The sequence below is a fragment of the Rhinopithecus roxellana genome, chromosome 10, assembly GCF_007565055.1.
Source record: "Rhinopithecus roxellana isolate Shanxi Qingling chromosome 10, ASM756505v1, whole genome shotgun sequence".
NCBI classification, from domain to species: Eukaryota; Metazoa; Chordata; class Mammalia; order Primates; family Cercopithecidae; genus Rhinopithecus; species Rhinopithecus roxellana.
This window is the reverse complement of record NC_044558.1, coordinates 29,107,246-29,130,260: the sequence shown is the minus strand read 5'-3', so window position 1 is coordinate 29,130,260 and position 23,015 is coordinate 29,107,246. Positions and strand designations below refer to the sequence as shown.

Below are 23,015 nucleotides of genomic sequence, written 5' to 3'. Positions count from 1 at the left end.
ACACGGTGAAAACCCGTCTCTACTAAAAATACAAAAACTAGCCGGGCGAGGTGGCGGGCGCCTGCAGTCCCAGCTACTCGGGAGGCTGAGGCAGGAGAATGGCGTAAACCCGGGAGGCGGAGCTTGCAGTAAGCTGAGATCTGGCCACTGCACTCCAGTCCGGGCGACAGAGCGAGACTCCGCCTCAAAAAAAAAAATAAAAATAAAAAAGAGAAGCAGCTAATTTCATTTAATTAAGAAGGCAGAGAGTAGATCTAGATGCAGGAAGATGGGTAAAGCTGTCTCGGGAAGATAAGCCCTACTGTGAGTGGTGCTATTTTATAGTCAGTGAAGGGTGAAGGCAAGCTCATCAACTGAGAGTGAGGTTGGTATAAGGAGGTATTAGAGGCTTAAAAGGCTGATATAAACTAGTCATTTTGGAGTACAGGAGAGCAAGCTTACTAGGATTGCCAGACAATATGGACTGCCTAGTAAGACTGTGGAGATGCATTAAAGTAGGGTTAGAAAGCATTCCATAGTGTTTTTAACTATCCTTCTTCAGCTGAGCAGGTATACACAGAAGAGGCTAATAATTATAAACTTTAGAACTAAAGCTGAGTAAGGAAGTTGGGACATGGAAAGGAAGGATAATGAAAAATAAGTAGGATCAATAGATCAAAAAATGGTTGGAGTAGGGGTATGATAGGAAGTGTGCTGAAGAGTTAGGTGGTAGTGGTTGAAAAATGGAATGTTCAGAACTGAAATTTTGAAGATGTACTTACTGATGATGACAAAGTCAAGAGATAACCAGCTGAAGAGGGGGTAAAGAGGAAAAATTTTACTTGGAGTGAGAAGGTCAAGTATCTGAGATGTCAGAAGACTGGATAAACTATCTTTGTAGATGTTATCACTAAGAACTGGACATAAAGAGGAGTGGGGAGAAAGAAGGTCAGCTAGGAGTTAAAGTCTTGAGTGAGCAAGAGTGACTTGGAAGTAGGTTGACAACAGAAACAATGAATTGCTCCTTGCAGAGAGTTGTATAGTCTGATGGTACTAAAGCCAGTCTGTGGGAAATTCTTCCAATCATGAGATATGTAAAATAAGCAGAGAATTAAGTTTTCATTGGCATTTGATATACTTTCCTATCAGGAACACATATTCTTTGCTATCAGGAATGTATGGTATAATGCTGAGTATAAAATTATGGATAGCCAATACATTCTTTTCTTTTTTTCTTTTTTCCAAGATGGAGTCTCGCTCTGTCACCCAGGCTGGAGTGCAGTGGCGTGATCTCGGCTCACTGCAAGCTGCGCCTCCCAGGTTCACGCCATTCTCCTGCCTCAGCCTCCTGAGTAGCTGGGATCACAGGTGCCCGCCACCACTAATTAAAAAACTAGCCCGGCTAATCTTTTGTATTTTTAGTAGACATGGGGTTTCACCGTGTTAGCCAGGATGGTCTCGATCTCCTGACCTCGTGATCTGCTTGTCTCAGCCTTCCAAAGTGCTGGGATTACAGGCGTGAGCCACTGCACCCAGCCATTATTTTCTTTTTTGAAGTAGTTTTTTTGATGTACAATTTATAAGAGTTCTTGTGTTTGTGATGCATAAACCTATATACTTGTACTACAAACAGTGGATACATCTGCATGTAAAGACATGTACTTTATGCATCAATAGATAATAAAATAAATAATAAAATGCATACAAAGTGGCATAGAAATATGTCAGAGGGTAAAAGAATAGGGGTTTTTCCTGGATTTTTGTGATACTTATGGCATTTTGCAATTTGTTAAAATTTGTAATTAAAAAAAATTCTCACTTATTCTAAATATTTATTTTCTTATGGATTATTTTTCTTATAGAAAGTCCACCAAATTATGTAAGCTTCAGGCACCACAAAATCTAGGTCTTCCCTGCATAGGCCAAAAATCTAGTCTAAGATTACCTATAGGCAATTGAAAAGAGAATATTCATTAACTATATGAAAAATAGTTTTACTATATGGTTAAGAAAACAATTGCAAAAGAGAACCACATCTATTCTTAATACGGATTTCAGAAAATTTTTCCTAAGTTTTTAATAACAGGAACATATGTAATGTCATGGGCCACACCTTCAAAAACAGCCTATAGAAAATAAAACAAATTTTTAGAGTTTCTTATAGTGTCAATCAATATGGGCTTATGATGTAACTCATTGAGGACAGAAATAAGATGTAGAGGTCTCTGCTGATGTGGACTTATGGAGTAGATTGCAAAGTATCTGGAAATCTGCAAAAAGGATGAATTGGACTTCCTATTAAATATAACAGGTTGAACACACATGTTTATCTTTACTTCCTCAAGTAACTTCACTAAAACCAAAATAAAATTATAAACCAGTAATAACAAAGAGGATGAACAGTAAGAACAAAATTTTGGAAGATGAAAGATAGAAAGCAGACAGACTTTAGCAGAGCAGAGAAGGTAAATTCTAACAACCTGCAAGAGACAAAGCCAATAAGAAGTAATCTCTTTTTGTCCTGCAGAGCCCTGAAGATTCAGAAGTTGGAGGCAGCAGCATATACCTCTGAAACAGAGTGAAGGATGGGGATGAAAACAGAAGGATTAGTTGAAAATCTACACAAGGAACAGTTAGATTTTCAAATCCCTTCTGCAGGGCTCAGTAGCAAGAAGGCTATTTCTCCTGATCCTGGCAGAGGACTGGAAGTTTCCACATTGTACAGACGTTGAATTACAAACACACTGAAATTGGGTACGTCAGATATACTAAGTATAGGGATTAAGTGAAAACCTGCATGTTGAGTAATGAGACTCCTCCAGTCTTCTTTCCCTGAGACTCCTCAGTCTTTTTCAGTTGGCACCTGAAAAAATTGGCAACTGACAACACAAGCAGAGATAGTTTTACTCAAGGAAAATTATTGGGCCAAAAGGGAAGCTCCATGGATGCTGAATTTGATACACACCTCCAGAAAATGTCTGGGGCCAAACACCGGCTCCCTAAATGAGGTCCATCAGTCCAACAAGGTCTTCCTTTTCACAGAAGAGCTTTCAATCAGCTTTGCAGTGCTTCAGTCTTAAATATGAATAAACAGCAGACTGATGAGGAAGTGCTCTAACATGAAAGATGAAGATTAAAACAAAAAAAAAGTAAGCAATTTGCTTAGAAAAAAAATGCTCAATATGTGTCAATAAGAACAAGATGCTACAGAAAAAATATTTAGAGAACAAGAAAGAGATATTAGAAATAGTGTTAGAAACAGAAAATTCTGTAGAAGAATTGGCATATAAAGTGAAGGAAATTTCACTAAAAGTAGAATAATGTGCCAAGGAAATGAAAAATAAAAGAGAAAAGATAAAAAAAAATGTTACAGAACTTCTAGCATTCCAACACCTACTTAACAGGAGTTGCAGAAGGCGGGAACAGAGAAAGTAGAAGGAAAGTCTTATCAAAGAAAGAGGATAGGCCAGGTGCGGTGGCTCACGCCTGTAATCCCTGCACTTTGAGAGGCTGAGGCGGGTGGATCATGATGTCAGGAGTTCAAGACCAGCCTGACCAACATGGTGAAACTCCGTCTCTACTAAAACCGGGCATGTGTGCCTGTAATCCCAGCTACTGAGGAGGCTGAGGCAGGAGAATCGCTTGAACCCGAAAGGCGAAGGTTGCTGTGAGCCTAGATCGGGCCACTGCACTCTGGCCTGGGCATTAGAGGGAGACTCCATGTCAAAGAAAAAGGAAAAGGATAAGAAAATTTCCCAACTGGAGGGCAGATAGCTGATTAAAAGGGTCCACTGAGTGTGTACTGTAATAATGATAAAAGACCAAATCAGAGCATATTTTCAAGATATTTCAGAGGATCTAAGTCAGAAGATCCAAAAATTTGAGACAGAAAATACAATGCAGTCAGAATGCCATTGGTCTTCTAAACAGCAACTCTGGAAACTCGATGATAATAAAGTGATGCCTTCAAAATTATGATTTCTAACCTAGAGTTCTATGCTCCACCAAACTATTAATAAAGTGTGAAGATAAATTTAAAATATTTTCCAATATGCAAGGTCTCTAAGAATGAGTTACACTATCTTCAGAATATACTGAGGATATAACTCTACTAAAATGAAGGGGAGAAACCAAAAGAGAAAAATATGCAATTCAGGAAACAAGAAGTCTGCAGAGAAAATGATTCTCAAGATGTTAGAGGAGCATAATCCCAGGATGACCACGAGCAATGAGCCTTAAAATCAATCCAGATTAGGCCAGGCGCAGTGGCTCACGCCTGTAATCCCAGCACTTTGGGAGGCCAAAGCAGGCGGGCTGTCTGAGCTCAGAAGTTCGAGACCAGCTTGGGCAATATGGTGAAACCCCGTCTCTACTAAAATACAAAAAATAAGCCGGGTGTGGCGGCGTGCACCTGTAGTCCCACCTACGCGGTAGGCTGAAGCAGGAGAATTGCTTGAACCCGGGAGGCGAAGGTTGCAGTGAGCTGAGACTGCGCCACTGCACTACAGCCTCGCCAACAGAGTGAGACTCCATCTCCAAACAAACAAACAAAATCAATCCAGATTAAAGCAGGGGATGGAGGGCTCCAGAAGAGATGTTTTCAAAAAAATAAAAAAGAGAATAGAACTGATAGCTTACCCAATGTGATTAACTTCATTGAGGGGTGGAAAATTTGAGTATATACTCATGACTGGTATATAAAAAAATAAGCCGATGATTACAAAAAAAAAAGAGCCAAGTTTTAACTGCAGAAAAATGGTAAAGACAAAAGGTATAGTTGCGCAACAAGGAAAAACAGTTGTAAAAAAAAGAAATGCAATCACAGTACACCACATGACTCAGCTATGAACAGTATTTGTATAGTCATAATACTATAAACATTGAATGTTTATTCAATAAAAATCATGATATATAGTGGGAGTGTAGGAGTATGAAAAGTATATGTGTTATTAGTGTATCAGAGCTAAATCCTCTTCTATATCTAAAAATGGAAAAATCAAGATATACAATAGCAGATATGCACATAAAAAATAAATATGAAGATCTCTTAATGGAAAAGTTACAAAGTTCAAAGTTTTGGGTAGGGTTTTCAGAGTGGATAAGGTAGAGAGTAGATTGCTGTTTTTTGTTATAATCCTTATAGAACTAAAGTATGTAATTTTTTTATACTATGCACATATAATATTTTGATGTTAGCAGATGAATTGCATATGTTCCAGAAATATCTGCATTGAAGGCAAAATGGCTACTTACCAATATACTAGCTATCCATACATATAATAATATACTTCCTCAAAATCATTTAAGACTAGCATCTAGAATAGGTTTCACTCTCACATATTAAAATGAATGTTTTGTCAGCAATATCATCGTATTTCATGATATTATTAAGGGCAAGTGAGTCGCTAAAAATTGGTTATTTTAGGCTAACTCAGAGGTGCTCAACTGGGGAAGAACTTTATCCCAGGGACCATGTGGCAATGTCACAATATAGGTGTGGGTTTCTTATTGATATCTAACAGGCAGAAGTCAACGATGCTGCTAAACAACCTACAATGGGCAGGGCAGCAAAGAATTATCCAGTCCCAAATGTCAATAGTGCTGAGGTTGAGAAACCGAGCTCCAAGTCTTTGAGGATTATTTCATCAAAACGCTATATATAAAGATTGATGGTATGCAAACATCTTGCAATTTAGGACTGACTCAGCTAAATACCCCAGTCCAATGTTGGAAGCAGTCTGGTTGTGAAATATATCTTCGGGAATATTGAGAATGGTAAAGACAAAAGGTATAATAAATGATGATAATAGTAACAAAACACAGAGCTTTGTACCTCAATAATCTCTTTCATCCATGGTTCCTAGGGCACTTTATAGACTAATAATAACTACTCTGGTACTCACATACCACCTTTTATCTGAGGACTGGAGGCCCTTTCACAACACTCTCACAATGTAGGAAGTATTATTATCCCCATTTTATATGTAAGTAAATAGAGGCACAAAAGTTAAGCAACTTGCCCAAAGTCACACAAGTCAGTAGCAGCCAAAATTCCTGACTCAGAACCTATTAAGACTAAGAGAACTGGTTTAAGCCATGCCGTGAGAAATTTATGTGGCGTGTTATCCTAGTTCATTCAAAGTCTATCGATTTTAGGTTGATATTGTATATTCAATGCCCCATCTGTTTTAATTTCCTCTTCTCTCATACACTTCTTAGAGACCAAGGACTGTTAAGTCCCTAGAAGGGACTATGTTTACTGAGTGCCTTCCTCGAATCAAGCACATTTTATGTGCAGTGTCAGTTCTTAGGACAGCTTAAATATAATGCAATTGGGAGGCTGAGAGCGGGAGAATCGCTTGAACCCGGGAGGCGGAGGTTGCAGGGAGCCGAGATCCCGCCACCGCACTCCAGTCTGGCGACAGAGCGAGACTCCGTCTCAAAAAAAAAAAAAAAAAAAAAAAAAAAAAGTAACTCTTGCTGATTTTATAGTACAGAAAGCTTAGTACCAGGTAATGTAAACATGATCCCTCAGTTAGCTGACTATACCCTTTCCACTATATCCTGCAGCCCTTCCAAGAGAAAAGACCTCTGGTAAGTTACAAAGCATATTAATGTGAATACGTTTAATGTCCCAGCCTCCCTTACTCTCCTTAAAACTCGGAAAACAAACTAATGAATACGTAATTGAGAAATTTCAGGTGGCACACTGGGGTTGGTACTAGCTTAAACAGCCCCTCAGCCTTTTAGATCTATTCCCAAGAAAAGCCTTTAATTTTCTAAGGATTTTTCCAGAGCTCTCTCCATACGTTTCCCACAACAGCCAGACCAAAGACCAAAACTGTCTTTCCCGGAGAAATACAGAGCATATGAATCACTTTCTTCTGTTCCCAGGTCTGTGGCAGGCAAACACTGATTGCTCACTCACCACGTGCTACCTGGGCAAAACACGAATATTAAGTAGGAAGAAAGGTTGTTAGGTAAGAGTGACTTAGGGCTCTCCTACTTTTTCACAAAATGGAGACCTGGTATTTGTAGCCTCCCACAATGATGTGCCCTGACATTACTTGGATATAGAAAGGTCAGTCTTCTCAGGTGCGTCAGTGGCAGCCCACCCCGCTCTGATCCAGAAATTTTAGATGACTTGCATCTGAGGATAAGCCTCTGGCATGTCATGTTAATAATGAAAAAATAGAGACAATCACTGCCCCAGCTCATCTCAAATTAGCATCAGTGCAGCGTTATTTGGTAGGGAGCTTTGCTGCTAAATTCATTCCCTGTAAAGAGGAGATGCAGAGACAGGGTTAAGGGGAAAACTCCGAGACTGGAATCGCCAATATAATAAACTGTCGAACTGAGTTTTTTCTCCCGCAACCCTAAGATACTTGTAAGTCCTTCCTCTTAGCCAACCCTTTTCACCAGGACACGGCAGTTTTCTTAGAAGGAGGGTGCTGGGTTTGCTTCAGTTCTTTCTATTCTTCTGCCCGCTGCCCTAGTACATCTGAAAAGGGAGCAGCGACTAGGAAAAGAGACACGTGGGTATTTTCCCATCCTGTCTGGTCATTCCCTGAATCATCACAAGTTATCGCTCTTTTCCCCTTAGCCAGCAGCGTTCGAGACTTTCTCTCAAATAATTCGGTCTTGTACTTAAAAGGAAGAGTGGTGGGAGAAGAGAGAGGCGGAGAAGACAAGCAAGGAGAAGGGCGTGGAGTGCCGTTCCCGCCCCGGAGTCGGAGGCGCCGGGAGGCCGGACGCCGCGAGGCTGCTAGCCCAGGAACGTACGGTCCAACCCGCCGGCCGCGGTCGGAGCGCGGCGGGCGCTGGGTGGTCGGCGACGGGTGCGGAGTAGAGGACGGCAGGCGCTGGGCGGGCTGCGGCGGCGGGCGGGACGCGACGCCGCGCACCTGAGCGCCGGGGGCGGGGCGTCAGCGGCCACGACCCTTCCCCACAGCGCGCCGCGCCCCTCAAGCGCTGCCTCGGCCTTTTCCGCTCTTGCTTCGGCGCCACTCGGCTCCCTTCCCGCCCCTTGCTCCCTCCTTCCCTCCCTCTCCTCCCTCCCTCCCTCTCCTCCCTCCCTACTGTCCTGGGACTGCCTGGAGCGCCGCACCGCGAGTTTGCCGCAGCACTTTCCGCGCGGCGGAAGAGCGTGCGCCAGCTTCGGCACACCTGGGTGCCCGATCCCAGCCACACGCCTCGTCCCCTACAAGCTCCTCCGAGGTAAGGGGCTGCCCGGCCGCTCGCTCACACCCGGCCCTTTCCCCACTCCGCGGGACAGCTGGGTCCCCGCCTCCTCTTCGAACCGACTAGGAACTCCGCGCCTCGCCTTGGGAATGGGAGTGTAGCTGGCGGGGACCTCAGACCGGCGGTGGCCAGAGCGCGGAGCAAGCGATACGACGGGCCGACAGGTGGCGGGTCTGGCCGTAGTACCTCGGCCGCCGCTGGCGCGGACCCTGGTGGGGACGGGGCGGGCGGGCCGACTTGGGGGTGGGGTCAGTCCTCTCTCCTCCCTTCGAGGGGCGGTGATCGTCGGGGTCCGCACTGTAGGTGCGTGGGAGAAACTTCGCAGGGTGGGGACCCGGCGGCTGCTCGCCGGTAGGGACTAGTGGGCGCGCTCGGGGTCTCCGAGGGGCGCAGCCTGGGGCCAGACCCTCAGGTCGGGCGGGGATCTTACGCTTCACTTACCCGCCCCCTTTTGTCTTTCCCCTCAGCCCCACCAGCTGCTGGGGGAGCGGCGGCCGTCCCGCTCCTGGAGGTTGTCCCCTGGCATCCTCGGGGCCGCAGGAAGGAAAAGGAGGCAGCGGCCGGAGCCCTGGTGGGCGGCCTGAGGTGAGAGCCCGGCCAGCCCCTCTGGGAATATGGCGACCGGTGGCTACCGGACCAGCAGCGGCCTTGGCGGCAGCACCACAGACTTCCTGGAGGAGTGGAAGGCTAAACGCGAGAAGATGCGCGCCAAGCAGAACCCCCCGGGCCCGGCCGCCCCGGGAGGGGGCAGCAGCGACGCCGCTGGGAAGTCCCCCGCGGGGGCTCTGGGCACCTCGGCGGCCGCCGCTGCCAACGAGCTCAACAACAATCTCCCGGGCGGCGCGCCGCCCGCACCTGCCGTCCCCGGCCCCGGGGGCGTGAACTGCGCGGTAAGCTCCGCCATGCTGACCCGGGCGGCCCCCGGCCCGCGGCGGTCGGAGGACGAGCCCCCAGCCGCCTCAGCCTCGGCTGCACCGCCTCCCCGGCGTGACGAGGAGGAGCAGGACGGCGTCCCGGAGAAGGGCAAGAGCTCGGGCCCCAGTGCCAGGAAAGGTAAGGGGCAGATCGAGAAGAGGAAACTGCGGGAGAAGCGGCGCTCCACCGGCGTGGTCAACATCCCTGCTGCAGAGGTGAGCCGGCAGCTTCTTCCCGGTGTCTTCCTCCTGGGAGCTACCCGGGGCCCAGAGTTTTCCTCCTTTGGCTCGTACTTGTCCCTTCACCGAGTTAGGCAGGCAGGGGGTGATGGAGTTTTACTCTGAACAAATGCCTCCTGGGAAGTTCCCCAAACTCAAGAGTAGGACACGTGCTTTTCAGGCTTCCTGGCCAGGATGCAGGATCCTTTTTTACCGTGGTAGAAAGACAACTTGTGGCTCCAGGACTTGCCCACCTGAACTTGGCTGTTTGTGCTTGATCAGTTAGAAAAATTGATTAATGGTGGTGACGACATTCTCTAGGGTCCCACGTGCCCATGTGAAGTTACCGGTTTATTTCTCCTTTCTTACCAATGTTTAATAGCACCTGTAAAGAAAATGTGGCCTTAGCAATATCCGAGACAGATTTATCTTCCAGTGAACTCTAGATGAGTATATCCGAATGAGTACATTCACTATTTTATGTATAAATCAAATGTTTATAAGTTGTGCTCCTAAACACACACACAGTTTTTTTCTGAGTGATATTTACGACAACAGGGATGCTTTAATAACCCACAATTCTGTTCGCTAAGACGATCCCTTTTTGAGTACTGTGTCTGAAACATACGTGGTAGGGTTTTTTGTTTGTTTTGGGTTGTTTGCAGTTTTGACCATTTTCAAAACGTTGCTGCAGGTAGCAGCATCTTCCATTAGAGTGACTGGTAAAACATTTTTACTAAGTGTATAATCGCACCTCCCTCTACCAGAAACAAGACAAAATAATCTCAAACAAGTTTTGGTTACTTTGATAGTAGCTTATGGATTTGAGGAAGTGGTTCAACACCTTGTTTCACCTAAAGTACTTGCATCTTTTTCTCATTGACTCTTTAGCTTTCACGTTTTCTTCTCCTGGCTTTCTAATTTTACTCAACTTTGTCACCCAGTAAATAACTATTTCGAATTTACTAACTTTAATTGTGGTTTAAGTAAAAGCATTTGCAATAAGTTAGAGTGTATATTAAATGTACCTAAATTTTTAGTATTATGATTTCCATACCTGGAAAATCATAGTGTGTTTTTGTAGGATGTATTTATATGAGCGTTTCAGAGATTTTTATCAGCCAGCAAAACTGTCCTCTGCGGTTTGCTACTTGCACAAAAGGTCTGTTATTCATTAAATTGCTTTAGAAGGAATTCATAAGAGTGGTAATCAAATTTCCAGGGTTTTTTTTTTTTTTTTTTAGTTAAAAATATGAAGATTAAGGGGAAATTGAAGACGAGGCTTTGGAAAAGCTACATTCCTCAACTTGATTTTTAAAAGTAGCTGATGGTCCAAATAAAAGAATTTGTCATTTTCAATCTTTTCCTCATTGTTTATCTAACAGGGGTCTTATTTTGGGAAATATCTTGGCAGATGTTAAACTTGACTTTTTTCTGGCTGCATGTGCTAAAATTATTTTTCAAGTACTTTTTTTTTTTTTTTAAACAAGCGTAATGTTTCCTAGGGGAAGTAAGTAGAGTGTATCATGTGAGATCCTAAGAAACATCTTTTGTTAATATCCCTGCTTTGAGTGAGAGAACATAGTGCTGAGAATGTAGATGACTTCCTACTACAATGGAGTCTAATACTCTGGAATGTTTTTCGTTTGGGTGTTGGCAACTCCTAAATTTAATCTTCCTTAAAAACAAACAAACCAACGGTACCTTTTTTTGTCTGTGGAATTTGAACCTTTTTTATTGAATAGGGAATTGAGGACTTCTTTCTTTTAGTGGTAACTATGGCTCTATCCGTTTCAAGCTGCAGGACCCAACAAAACAGTAATGTTTTACCACAGTATCTAATTAACAGACATACTTCTTGAGTGCCTCCTCCTCATATTTTCATATTTTTCAAAACAACTTATGTATTTCAGATGATTTTAATAGTGGTAAAATACATGATGCAAAACTTTAAAGCTGAGCCATTTTCATGTCTTTATATTGTTGCTTTTTTAGAATTGTGTGCCATTTCTCCTAGTAGTTTCAACATTGAGGATACCAGTTGCTGTGGAGTTTCTTGTGTAATATTTAATTTAACACCCCTATTTTAAAAAGCCATACATATTTTGCAAATTTTTCAGGTATGAAAATATGTAAAAAGATGAAAATGACCAATCTCTCTATATTCAACAGTAGTCTTTATTTTATCTAATGTCGAGTAAGACTCTTATTTTCAGACATGATTCCCAACCAAGTTTGTATTAGTAGATTAACATGTAGTTCGTATGTAGAGATCTTGTTTTAATGGTGGATAAACATTAAGTTCCTTCAAGGAAGTACTTACGAAACATCTGTGTGATACATGACTTTCATTACCTCATTTTACAAGTTATATAGTGTGTATATAATACTGTTATAAAGGTACCTGACAGCAGCTAAAGATACCAGAATTGACTAGAAGATAGTTATAGGCAAGGAACCAGGTCAAAAACTGAAACTAGCCATTTGGGAGGTAGGAAACTGGGTGGTTACTGCATGTGATGGCTAAAGTCGAAATACCCAGAGCTTCTTTAATGAGATAAAATTTACTAAGAGATTAAAAAGAAAATCCTTTTTTCTAAATTTTTACATTTTCTATTTTTTGGTAGTAATTCACCCGAATTGGGTAATTTGGACATGGCATACTTCTTGCCAATAATTTTTATGTGTGTTTATCAGATCAGTCAACTGTTTATTACATACCTGTTAAAGACACTATCCTTCAGTGGAGAAAACAAGAATACGGCAGTGTATATTCTCAAGGAGCAAGGCTATAATCTAGGAAGAAGGATAAGGCATAATTACATGAAAAAATTTAAGTACTGAGTTAACAGTTTAAAAGTCGTCTTAATGAAACATGTAACTATTTATTGGAAATAGTGTGTGTTTAAAGGGAGGGGATGATTGGGCTGGGAGAAGGTATTGAGGATGAGAATCTTGTCCTGAGTCTTAAACTTTTCAGTACCTGTATATTTTTACATATATTCTCACATATGTACATGTATACATAATTGTTCGTATAGTATATTAAGTATCAGCATGCAGTGTTTCTTAATTTGAGCAGCACATTGATAGTATGTTAGAATCTTTAAAAAAATGTTTGCTCATGCTAATTCAATTCCTTGCCCTCTTTGTCCCTTCACCCCACCCTCTAATAATTGAATAGGTCTGGGATGGATCCCAGACATTAATATTTTTAAAAGTTCCCCATTTGATTCAAATGTGAGTCAGTGATAAGAACTGTTGGGCTGCAGTCTGGGCATAGAAATGAATAGGACATAAGCCTTGCCCACGAGGTGCTCTCAGGTAATATAAGGAAATTTGAAAAGTAGAGTAGTAAGTACAGCTAAGAGCCTGAGCAAGGTACCTAACCCAGGGAGGAGGAGTGACAGTTGAAGAAAGCTCCCTAGACAGTTATATACTTGTTTTCAGGGTGTTTGTGAAGTTACTGCCATTGAGTAGGGTTGTGTGAATGGGTTAATGGAGATGGTTGCCATAGAAAATAGAATCTTTGAATAGGTAGAGGTGGCACTGAAGTTTTGGTTTAAGTGTAAAAGTTAACATATACAGTATTTAAAACTTATGTTTTAAAATAGTGGTTGGCTAAAGTGGTTTAACTTTAGTGGTTGGCTAAAGTGCTTTATGTACCGAAGTTCACAGCAGTCTCATGTGGTAGTTACACTGTTTATCCCCATTTCCAGAGGAGAAAATGAAGACTTAGAGCTTAAATGATTCAAGATCACGTAGAAAGTTAAGTGATAGAGCAATATTTTAAATGTTTTTGTGTATTTTGTGTGTATGTATATATCTAGGAAAAGGAGAGTTTTTAAACAACCTACCTTTCATTACTGAGCATATTTCCCTAGACTTTTACAAAACTTCTTTTTAAAGGTTATCTGAATTAATTTAAATATTTGAATGAGGAAAACAGTAAAGGTATGGAATTGAATAGAATTTCGGGTCAAATTTGTGTACTCAGAGATTGCTTCTGACCCTCTAACCTATAGGGTGGCAAAATTTTGAACACCAGGCTCTTGGCAAAATGTAAATTTATTTTTGGCTAGTGGTCAGAAAATGTGAATCTTTGATTTTACTTAAGTGATAAATTGTTTTTCTATCAAAATGGGATCATAACACCTACTCCATAGTTTGAACTTGTGTTGGTGAAAGGGAAGATAAAGGAGCATTTAACATATAGAAAGCACTTTTAAGTGAACACAGGTTAGGTCATAATTGTTTAGTATGTGTATTGAATATAGGACAAGTTCCACTTAGTAAACTTTATAAATCCAGGTGGATTAAGAAATGCCTTTTGTTATTCCCATTATGCTCCAGACTGTCTACCTTTCTATGTGATGAGTCAGGAGAGAAACTAATAATGACTCAGAGTTGGAGAAAATTTGATTTGTGAATGGGGTAGATATAATGTAAACACTGAGACTGCTTAGTGTAAAACCTGGGCTGATATTAGCCCAGCTTTCCTAAATGTTTGAGCTCACTTGTAAAGTAAATTGAAATTTTAATATTATCAGGATTTGTACTGAGTTGTCTGAGCTGGGATGCCATTTCTCATAAAAATAATAATTACATAATTAAAGTAGTTGACATTTATGATGTGCTTATTAAGTGCCAGGCACCGTTCTAAGCACTTAATATACATTAGTGCGTTTAATTCTCACCACAGCCCTATGGGAAAGTGGGGAAGAGAGAGTATGTTACTTGCTTCAGGTCATATATGTAGCGAGAAGTAGATTAGAGATAGTCTGCACTCACAGTCTTGTGCATAATAAACCATCTTACTGCACTTCAGTGTATTACATACTATATACCTAGTTTAAGAAATACAAAGAATATTTTAGTGTTAAATTGTTAGTATATGACTGTAGAATTTGAAAATAGCCCTATTTATAGAAGATGGGTGAAGTGAAACTTTAATGGAAAATTTTGAGAACAAATGAATATATAGACACAGGCATTAAAATTCTTATTTAAAGTCATTATCCAGCTAGTGGCCTGTTTATGCTATTTCCTTCCTTCCCTCCTTCCCTCCTTCTGCTTTTTTGAGGTGGAGTCTTGCTCTGTTGCCCAGGCTGGAGTACAGTGGCATGTGGTGTGATCTCAGCTCACTGCAACCTCCACCTCGCGGGTTCAAGCAACTCTCCTGCCTCAACCTCCCAAGTAGCTGGGACTGCAGGTATGCACCACCACGCCCAACTAATTTTTGTATTTTTAGTAGAGATAGGGTTTCGCCGTGTTGGCCAGGCTGGTCTCAAACTTCTGGCCTCAAGTGATCTACCCGCTTCAGCCTCCCAAAGTGCTTGGATTACAGGCAGGGTCCACTGCACCCGGCCTATTTATGCTATTTATTATTATTTCCGCATTTTTTTTTTTTAGCACCTATGATGTGTGCCAGAAAATAATTATGCCATTTAATAGCAAGGTTGATAAAATGTTTTACAAGTATAAAATTATTGGCAAATATTAGGGTTTGACATTTTCTCAGTGCTTTTTTCCTTTTTTTAAAATTGAGATATAATTCACATACAATAACATTTACCCTTTTAAAGTGTACAGTTCAGTGGTTTTTTTAGTATTCACACGGTGTGCTCTTAAGTGCTTTTATATTTTTATCTTTATTTTTCATTATGTTCTTAGAACCTCTGGTCCCTAAGTTTTAGCTTTCCTTTCAGTAAAGTGATAGGTTATTCAAATTATGAGAAGTCATTAACTTAAAATAATTTAACAGCCTTTCCCACATTTTACAGAGAAAATGAAATTATTGTAGGAGCTCCTCAATTTTAAGTTTCTTAAACTTGGGCACCCACTACCATTTGTTTGCAGTGGAGTTTAGTATAATAGGTATTTATTAGGTTGGTGCAAAAGTAATTGCGGTTTTTGCCATTGAAAGTAATGGCACCAACCTAATAATTGGATTAATTTTGCAATTGGATTACTTTTGCAAAAACCTAACGATTTAACTGAGTGTAATACTTTCAATTTACTTAAATTTTTACATATCTTTCATGGAGATCTGCAAAGCTCTGTCATCTAAACATTTGGGAACACTGATTCAGAGTAAAAAAAAAAAAAAAAAAAAAGGAGTTTCCACACTTACCGTTTTAGTTATAGTACTAGAATCAGTGTCCTAAAAGATGTGTCTGGGGGGACCATCTCTACCAGTATCACTTGTGCTGTTTATTTAAAATGCAGATTTCTGGGATCCACCCCAGTCCGGGTTAGGGATTTTATCTGAGAGTCTGCATTTTAACTTGAGTTAAACTTGAGTTTAACACTAAAGTTTGGGAAGAACTATCTTAAATACCCTGTACTAGTTTACTGATCCGTCAAATGAAATGAATACTGATTATCTTAACAGGATTGTTACATGAATTAAATAAAATGATGTTTGTGAAAATGTTATAAAAATGCCCAAATCACAAATTGTAGTTACTGTATAGGTTAATTTCCTGTGAGGTTGTTAAATATTCTCATTTTTTTCTTCCAGTTAAAAACTGTGCATATTTTAACAGAAGATTGAGCTACTTGGAAATTCAAAGTACTTTAAACAGTTATGTTATGTCACATACTTAGTGCAAAATGCTGTGTCTGCTTTGCCTCTTTTCCAGAATTTAGACAAGTCTAGACTACAGAAACACCTCAGATAGTTAATGTGTAATTAGAACTTTACTTTCACTCGTTTTTAATTTTTATGTATCTTTAAGTGAAAGCATATAATTGCATTTATAAATGTATTTGATAATTAGCAACTCAAACTTTTAAAGCATTGTGTTTGCCATCTTATCAAACTACTATCAAGTACAAAATTTTTCCCCATTGATTACAAGTCTTGCGTTAGACCTAGAAGCATCCTTGACTGGCAATTGATTTTAAACATACTTGGTTAACTGCTGAGTCAATTTTCTGTTTAGATCTTAGGCTATTGTGTTACAGCCATATGCCTGCATGTATAGAATTGAGCCTCAGCCACCTATTACATTCTCCTTAGGCTATGTAAAAATACACTGGGCACCATGGCTGAACAAAATTGCAGGAATATTTAATTTCTGAAAGCAGCAAAATCACACACTTCAAAGGTAGAAAGAGCTCCAGCAAGTTCAAATCTTAGCATGTCAGTTGACTAGTAAATGTTTATTCCGTGATAGTTTTTGGAGATTTTGTTCAGCAAAATTTTGTGGGTCACAGTGTATTTTTCAATGATAGCCTCATTTATTTTAGGTAGTTGAGGAAATAGGGTAGTTGTATTCTGAAAATTAATATTTTGTTAGGTTTTGCAGAAATGAACAGATAGGAGAGAATTTATATGGTAGATTACAATTCTATGGCAGCTGAAACTTTGTTTTCAGGCTCTTCATAGTCAATTCTATGGGGCCAGGCGCCCTAGCTCACACCTCTAATTGTAGCACTTTGAGAAGCTAAGGTGGGAGAATCAATTGAGCCCAGGAGGTCGAGGCTGCAGTGAGCCGTGACTGCTCAACTACACTACAGCCTGGGTAACAAAGTGAGACTCTGGCTCAGAAAAATCCAAACAAAACAAAACTCTAAGGGGACTAAGAGAATAGGATAAATAAACGTAATAATATACAGCTTGAAATATAGAACTGAAACAGATAAAATTAACTTAAAAAGACATCTTTTAGACTAAGCTTATCTGTGGTCATGTAAGCAAACTACTTAATATTTTAGAATTTACAGGTTACATAAAATATCAATTGATTTTCTATTATTTTCTATTATTTTTGGAGTTTTTTCCAGAATATGTTTAGTTGTATTTAAAAAGAATATAAATCTCAGAACAGAGTTAACATTCAGAAGATGGTGCTTGAGGAATAGAAATGAAAAGTATAATTACATTAGCTGAAATAATCAAAGAAGTTACTTTTAGGTTTCAAATTATTGAAATACTTCTCCATATCCTATAATGTAAACGAAAGTTAATGTAAGTCAAATTTATATAATCCTAATTTTTTTAACACAAGTAATGTGTTAAAAAGGCAATGTGTTCACTGTAGTTCCCTTACAGAAATAAATCCAAGAAAAGGTAGAAAAACCTATTATCTTATACATATTAATGTTTGTGTTTCTACTCTTATTTCTGTGAATCTGCTTGAGAAATGGAACCACGTTATCGATTTGTGTGTGTACTTAACTGCTCATCATGAATATTTTTATAATGTTATTCTATAACTTCAAAAATAGGGGTAGATGTGGATTTTTTGTTACATGTTTTTTAGAGACAGGGATCTAGCTTGTTCCCCAAGCTGCAGTACTATGGTGTGATCACTCAGCCTCAAACTCCTGGGCTCAAGCAATCCTCTTGTCTCAGCCAACCAAGCAGCTGAGAGTACAGACATGAGCCACCATGTCTAGTTGGATGCATGTGTTTTGTGCTGTTTGGTATTAAAATACTTAACCGTTACTTCATTGGGAAAGGACCTTACTGCTTATCTGCCTTATTAAGTGGCTTTTTGATTAGCCCATAAATAGTCTTAGATAAATAGCTATTTCTTTTCTTTCTTTCTTTCTTTCTGTTTTTCCTGAGACGGGGTCTCTGTCCCCCAGGCTCAGTGTAGTGGCACGATCATGGCTCACTGCACACTCAACCTCCTGAGTTCAAGAGATCCTCCCACGTGAGCCTCCTGAGTAGCTGGGACTACAGGCTTGCACCACCACGTCTGGCTAATTTTTTAAATTCTTTTGTAGAGATGGGGTCTCTACAGGCTGGTCTTGAACTCCTACATGCAAGTGCTCCTCTCATCTTGGCCTCCCAAAGTGTTGGGATTACAGGTGTGAGCCACTCCACCTGGCCTATTTTTTTCTTTTCATATGTTGTATTTCCTGAAACATTGCTCAAGAAAAGTGTTTGTGCCATTGAGCCTCACAGGTATAAGTCCTTTAGATAATTGTGAAGGATGACCAGAGGTTTTTTCTTTTTTTAAACCTCTATAACCTTTGATTTCACTGGGAAACTGGTGGTTAGAGCTGCAGTAATTATAAATATATGTATGCTGTAGCTCAAATAAGTTCCTGAAACTCATCATGGTATGCAGAATTGCACAGTAAAAACTGTAGGGCATATGTGAAAACAGAGTTTGGGGCTTAATACTCAAAAACTTTGTCAATGGCATTTAAAAAGATAGAAACCTAATAAAAACTAGCAGTTTCACACATGTTAAATGCTTAATAAATACATAAATACAACAAATATGACACTTTACTTTGAAAAATACCTACACGTTTTAAAAACTATGTGTTAGAAGGATTCCAGCTTGTGAATTATGGTAGGAGGAAGGTTATCTGAAATTGGAGTGGGATTGTTACACCAGATGTGGATGGGCGTAGCTCATAACGTATGCAGTGAACTGAGGTAACTGGCAGATGTTTGAGGGGTGTATGCATGTATTTCTACGTGACTGGGTTGCAGTTAACTGTGCCTGCTGAACATTTCTTGCATTTGAACATAAGCAAATGCAAAATTAGTGTTATTCTCAACTTTTTCCCTAACGTATGTTCATATCAGTGGCATTGGGACAAATCCATGTTTTTCTGAACAAATGTTACAGTGCATTATATGTCTACCCATACATAGATATCTGTATCCCCATCAATCTATCTAAAATATGTAAAATGTTGTGAAAACATAGAAAACAATGGCTTGGGAAGATCAATCCAAGTAATGACATAGAGGAAAGGTATAGGAAGCAGAGAAATGGGAGTACTCGTTTAAGAGTATACTAATAATGACTGCTAGGGAAATGGTGTTAGAAAGGGAAAGGAAGGATAGATTTCAGAGACATTTCATTGGCATTAAAAATTACATAACTGGGCCGGGCACTGTGGCTCAAGCCTGTAATCCCAGCACTTTGGGAGGCCAAGACCATCCTGGCTAACACGGTGAAACCCGGTCTCTACTAAAAAATACAAAAAAACTAGCCGGGTGAGGTGGCGGGTGTCTATAGTCCCAGCTACTCAGGAGGCTGAGGCAGGAGAATGGCCTAAACCCGGGAGGCGGAGCTTACAGTGAGCTGAGATCACGCCACTGCACTCCAGCCTGGGCGACAGAGCGAGACTCCATCTCCAAAAAAAAAAAAAAAAAAAATTACAGAACTGAATGTTTTGAGCTGGAAAAATCTTTAGAGATTATCTAGCCTATTACAAAAAACAAAACATTAATTTAGTCTTTCCAGAAAGCTTTTACCTCAATACTTAAGTTGCATTTCAACCTCAACCTTTTTCTTCTAGCTGAGTCTAGCATATCCCCCACTGCTCCTGGCCCCACCAGGCTAATACTACATCCATATCAGAGATTTTATTTTATTACCTCTTACTTAAATACTCAGTCTTTACCTCCTGGTTCATCTTGTTATGCAGAAACGTTCCCTTAATTTTGCTTTACTTTAGCTTACTGTTTTTTCCCCATAATTGGTCAGTTTCTTAAAGGCAACGTTTTCATCTGCTGACTGCTCATTTCTTACTACTGTATTGAAATTCATCTCTCTAAGGTTGCCTGTGACCTTTTTTATACCGGTGTCACCAAACTTGTGACCTCTTAATTGCCAAATGTGACAGCTTCTTTCATTCCATTTGTCTTCTCTGTAGCATTTGCCCTTGTCACTCCTCTCATATGCTGCAGCATTTTTTATAGATTCTTTTATAAGTTGGTTTCTTCAGAAACATTTGAATGCCAATTGTATGCCCCAGGCTCAGTGCTGTGTGATAGAAAATATTCACCAGTCTTTTTTTTTTTTTTTTTTTTATGAGACGGAGTCTGGCTCTGTCGCCCAGGCTGGAGTGCAGTGGCCGGATCTCAGCTCACTGCAAGCTCCGCCTCCCGGGTTCCCGCCATTCTCCTGCCTCCGCCTCCAGAGTAGCTGGGACTACGGGCGCCCGCCACCTCGCCCGGCTAGTTTTTTGTATTTTTTAGTAGAGACGGGGTTTCACCGTGTTAGCCAGGATGGTCTCGATCTCCTGACCTCGTGATCCGCCCGTCTCGGCCTCCCAAAGTGCTGGGATTACAGGCTTGAGCCACCGCGCCCGGCCTCACCAGTCTTTTTTTATTTTTTTTTTCTTCTTTTTTCTTTTGAGATGGAGTCTCGCTCTGCACTCCTCCTGCAGGCAGGAGTGCAATGGCGCAATCTCGGCTCACTGCAAGCTCGGCCTCCCGGGTTCACGCCATTCTTCTGCCTCAGCCTCCCAAGTAGCTGGGACCACAGGCGCCCGCCACCACGCCTGGCTAATTTTTTGTATTTTTAGTAGAGACGGGGTTTCGCCACGTTAACCAGGATGGTCTCGATTTCCTGACCTTATGATCCGCCCGCCTCGGCCTCCCAAAGTGCCGGGATTACAGGCTTGAGCCACCGCGCCTGTCCTTACCAGACTTTAAGGAACTTCTAATATTTCAGGTAAAAAGATAAATAATTATAGTTTAGTATAATAACAACTACTATGGTGGAGAAAAGAACAAAGTACTACTAGCACAGAAAAGGGGGCCATGGGCCGGACACAGTGGCTTTCACCTGTAATCTCAGCACTTTGGGAGACTTAGGAGGATAGCTTGAGCCCAGGAATTTTAGGCTGCTGTTAGCTATAATAATGCCACTGCACTTCAGCCTGGGTGACAGCGTGAGACCTTGTCTCTAACCACCACCCTGCTCCCCCCCCACCAAAAAAAAAAAAAAACCCTAAAGGGAGCCATTAATTAAGGAACTCAATAAAGGCTTTACGTAAGATGAGATGGCATTATGCTTTAGGTCTTAGTTGGTAAGAAAGATTCTCCAAGTGAAGAGGGGAACAGGGTAACATTTCAGGTAGAGCAAATAGCACGTGCAAAGGCACAGAACTGGGAAGTAATAGAAATAATAACTTTATATTGCATGCCTGCTGTATGTCCAGTACTGCACAGAGGGCTTACCATGGGTTACATCTAATCTTCACATTAACTCATGAGGTAGGTTTTTTATATTTATCATTTTACTAGATGAGGAAGTTGAGCTTCAGAGAAGTTAGGACTTGCCCAAAAGCCATTCTGGCAGAACTTGGCTTTGACTCCAGGTCTGTTTGGGTGCCAGTGCCCACACATTGGTTATCATTGTTGGAAATAAGCAGGATATGTTCTAACAGAGGAAATGGTGATGTTCAGAAAATTCATGGTGGGGAGTGAATGGAGAACAGTTAAAGAGGATTGATATGGAACAATTGTGTTGAATTTTAATGCCATGCCAAAGAATTCAGACTTTATTCTGCTGTTCACTATTGTTGACTGGGTACTTCCTTCCTCTGTCCATATCTGTTTATACAATAACTCTCACAGATTTTGGAGATAAAACAGTTTTGTCTGCCTAATTTGAAATCATTAAAACGATTTTGTTGTTTGGAGGCAGATATTCAAGAGTAGTAAACAACGCAAAATACTGTAAAGATAACATAGTAGAATAAATCAAAATTTCCATATACGTTAAAAAGAAACTAGAGGATAGGATCTAAACAAAGTTGTACCAGATGATTTCTTTTGATGACAAAAATAATTATGTAATGAATAAATTTGAGAATGAGTGGGGGTCGAGGGCAGATGGAGTGGAGGTGGGGAACTCCAGTGATACTAAATTGCTAGAGTTTGATTCTAGTGTAATGGAGAAGTTTGTAGCTTAACGTTATCCCTGAGTTTGTACTTTGCCCTGCACTTTAATATAAAACCAGTTTATTGCATTCTGGTTCTTCTAGTTCATTCTGTAATATAGATGGTAGGAGTACAGGTGCTTAAGGATGGGAATTGCCTTTGAATTTTTCCCTATGTATTACTTGTTTAACTTCTACAAGTGTTTTCTCCCTCCATACTTCCTTCCTTCCCAGTAGTATCTTAGAGGAACTAAAGGGCATCTCCAAACCATGTTTTAGGAATAGTGTTCAGAAAATTTGAAATAAAATAGCAAATCTAGGATTGTGCAAAAATCAGCTATAGAATATTATTTATAAATTTAACGAATTTTCTTCCATTTTTATTTGTATACATTGGGATTATATTCTATCTACATTCTTATAACCTGCCTCTGAACTTGACATTGTTGTATTATTTCATTTTAAGCTTTTTTTAAAAGGAGAAATGTTAATTATTACTTTTTTTTTTTTTTTTTTTTGAGACGGAGTCTCGCTCTATGGCCCAGGCTGGAGTGCAGTGGCCGGATCTCAGCTTACTGCAAGCTCCGCCTCCCGGGTTTACGCCATTCTCCTGCCTCAGCCTCCCGAGTAGCTGGGACTACAGGCGCCCGCCCCCTCGCCCGGCTAGTTTTTTGTATTTTTTTAGTAGAGACGGGGTTTCACGGTGTTAGCCAAGATGGTCTCGATCTCCTGACCTCGTGATCCACCCGTCTCGGCCTCCCAAAGTGCTGGGATTACAGGCTTGAGCCACCGCGCCCGGCCAATTATTACTTTTTTTGTTGTTTCATAAACACTTTTGTTTCATAACATTTTTATTGGATAGTGATTCTGACTATCCAGTGATAACTAGTACTTTATATTTTTGGAATACAATTCTTCGAAGCCACACACAAAGTAAATGTATTTATCCAGAAATTTAATCATTCTATAGATATTGTTACAACATTTTTGTTATCAGTATCTTTACAAACA

The 23,015-nt window shown here is 40.5% G+C and overlaps 1 protein-coding gene across 2 annotated transcripts in view; it reads left to right on the top strand.

Moving 5' to 3' along the window:
• The first annotated feature begins 7,961 nt into the window (after positions 1–7,961).
• Positions 7,962–23,015, top strand: part of PAWR (pro-apoptotic WT1 regulator) — a 91,859-nt gene continuing 76,805 nt past the window's right edge. Inside the window, exons 1-2 of one of the 2 annotated variants that reach the window (XM_030939993.1) lie at positions 7,962–8,196; positions 8,688–9,350. In XM_030939993.1, the coding sequence (XP_030795853.1) occupies positions 8,835–9,350 (516 nt within the window). In that variant the 5' untranslated portion in view covers positions 7,962–8,196; positions 8,688–8,834. Of the gene's footprint in view, positions 8,197–8,488; positions 8,524–8,687; positions 9,351–23,015 lie in introns of those variants that run through there. The other variant, XM_030939994.1, reaches the window with a different exon arrangement.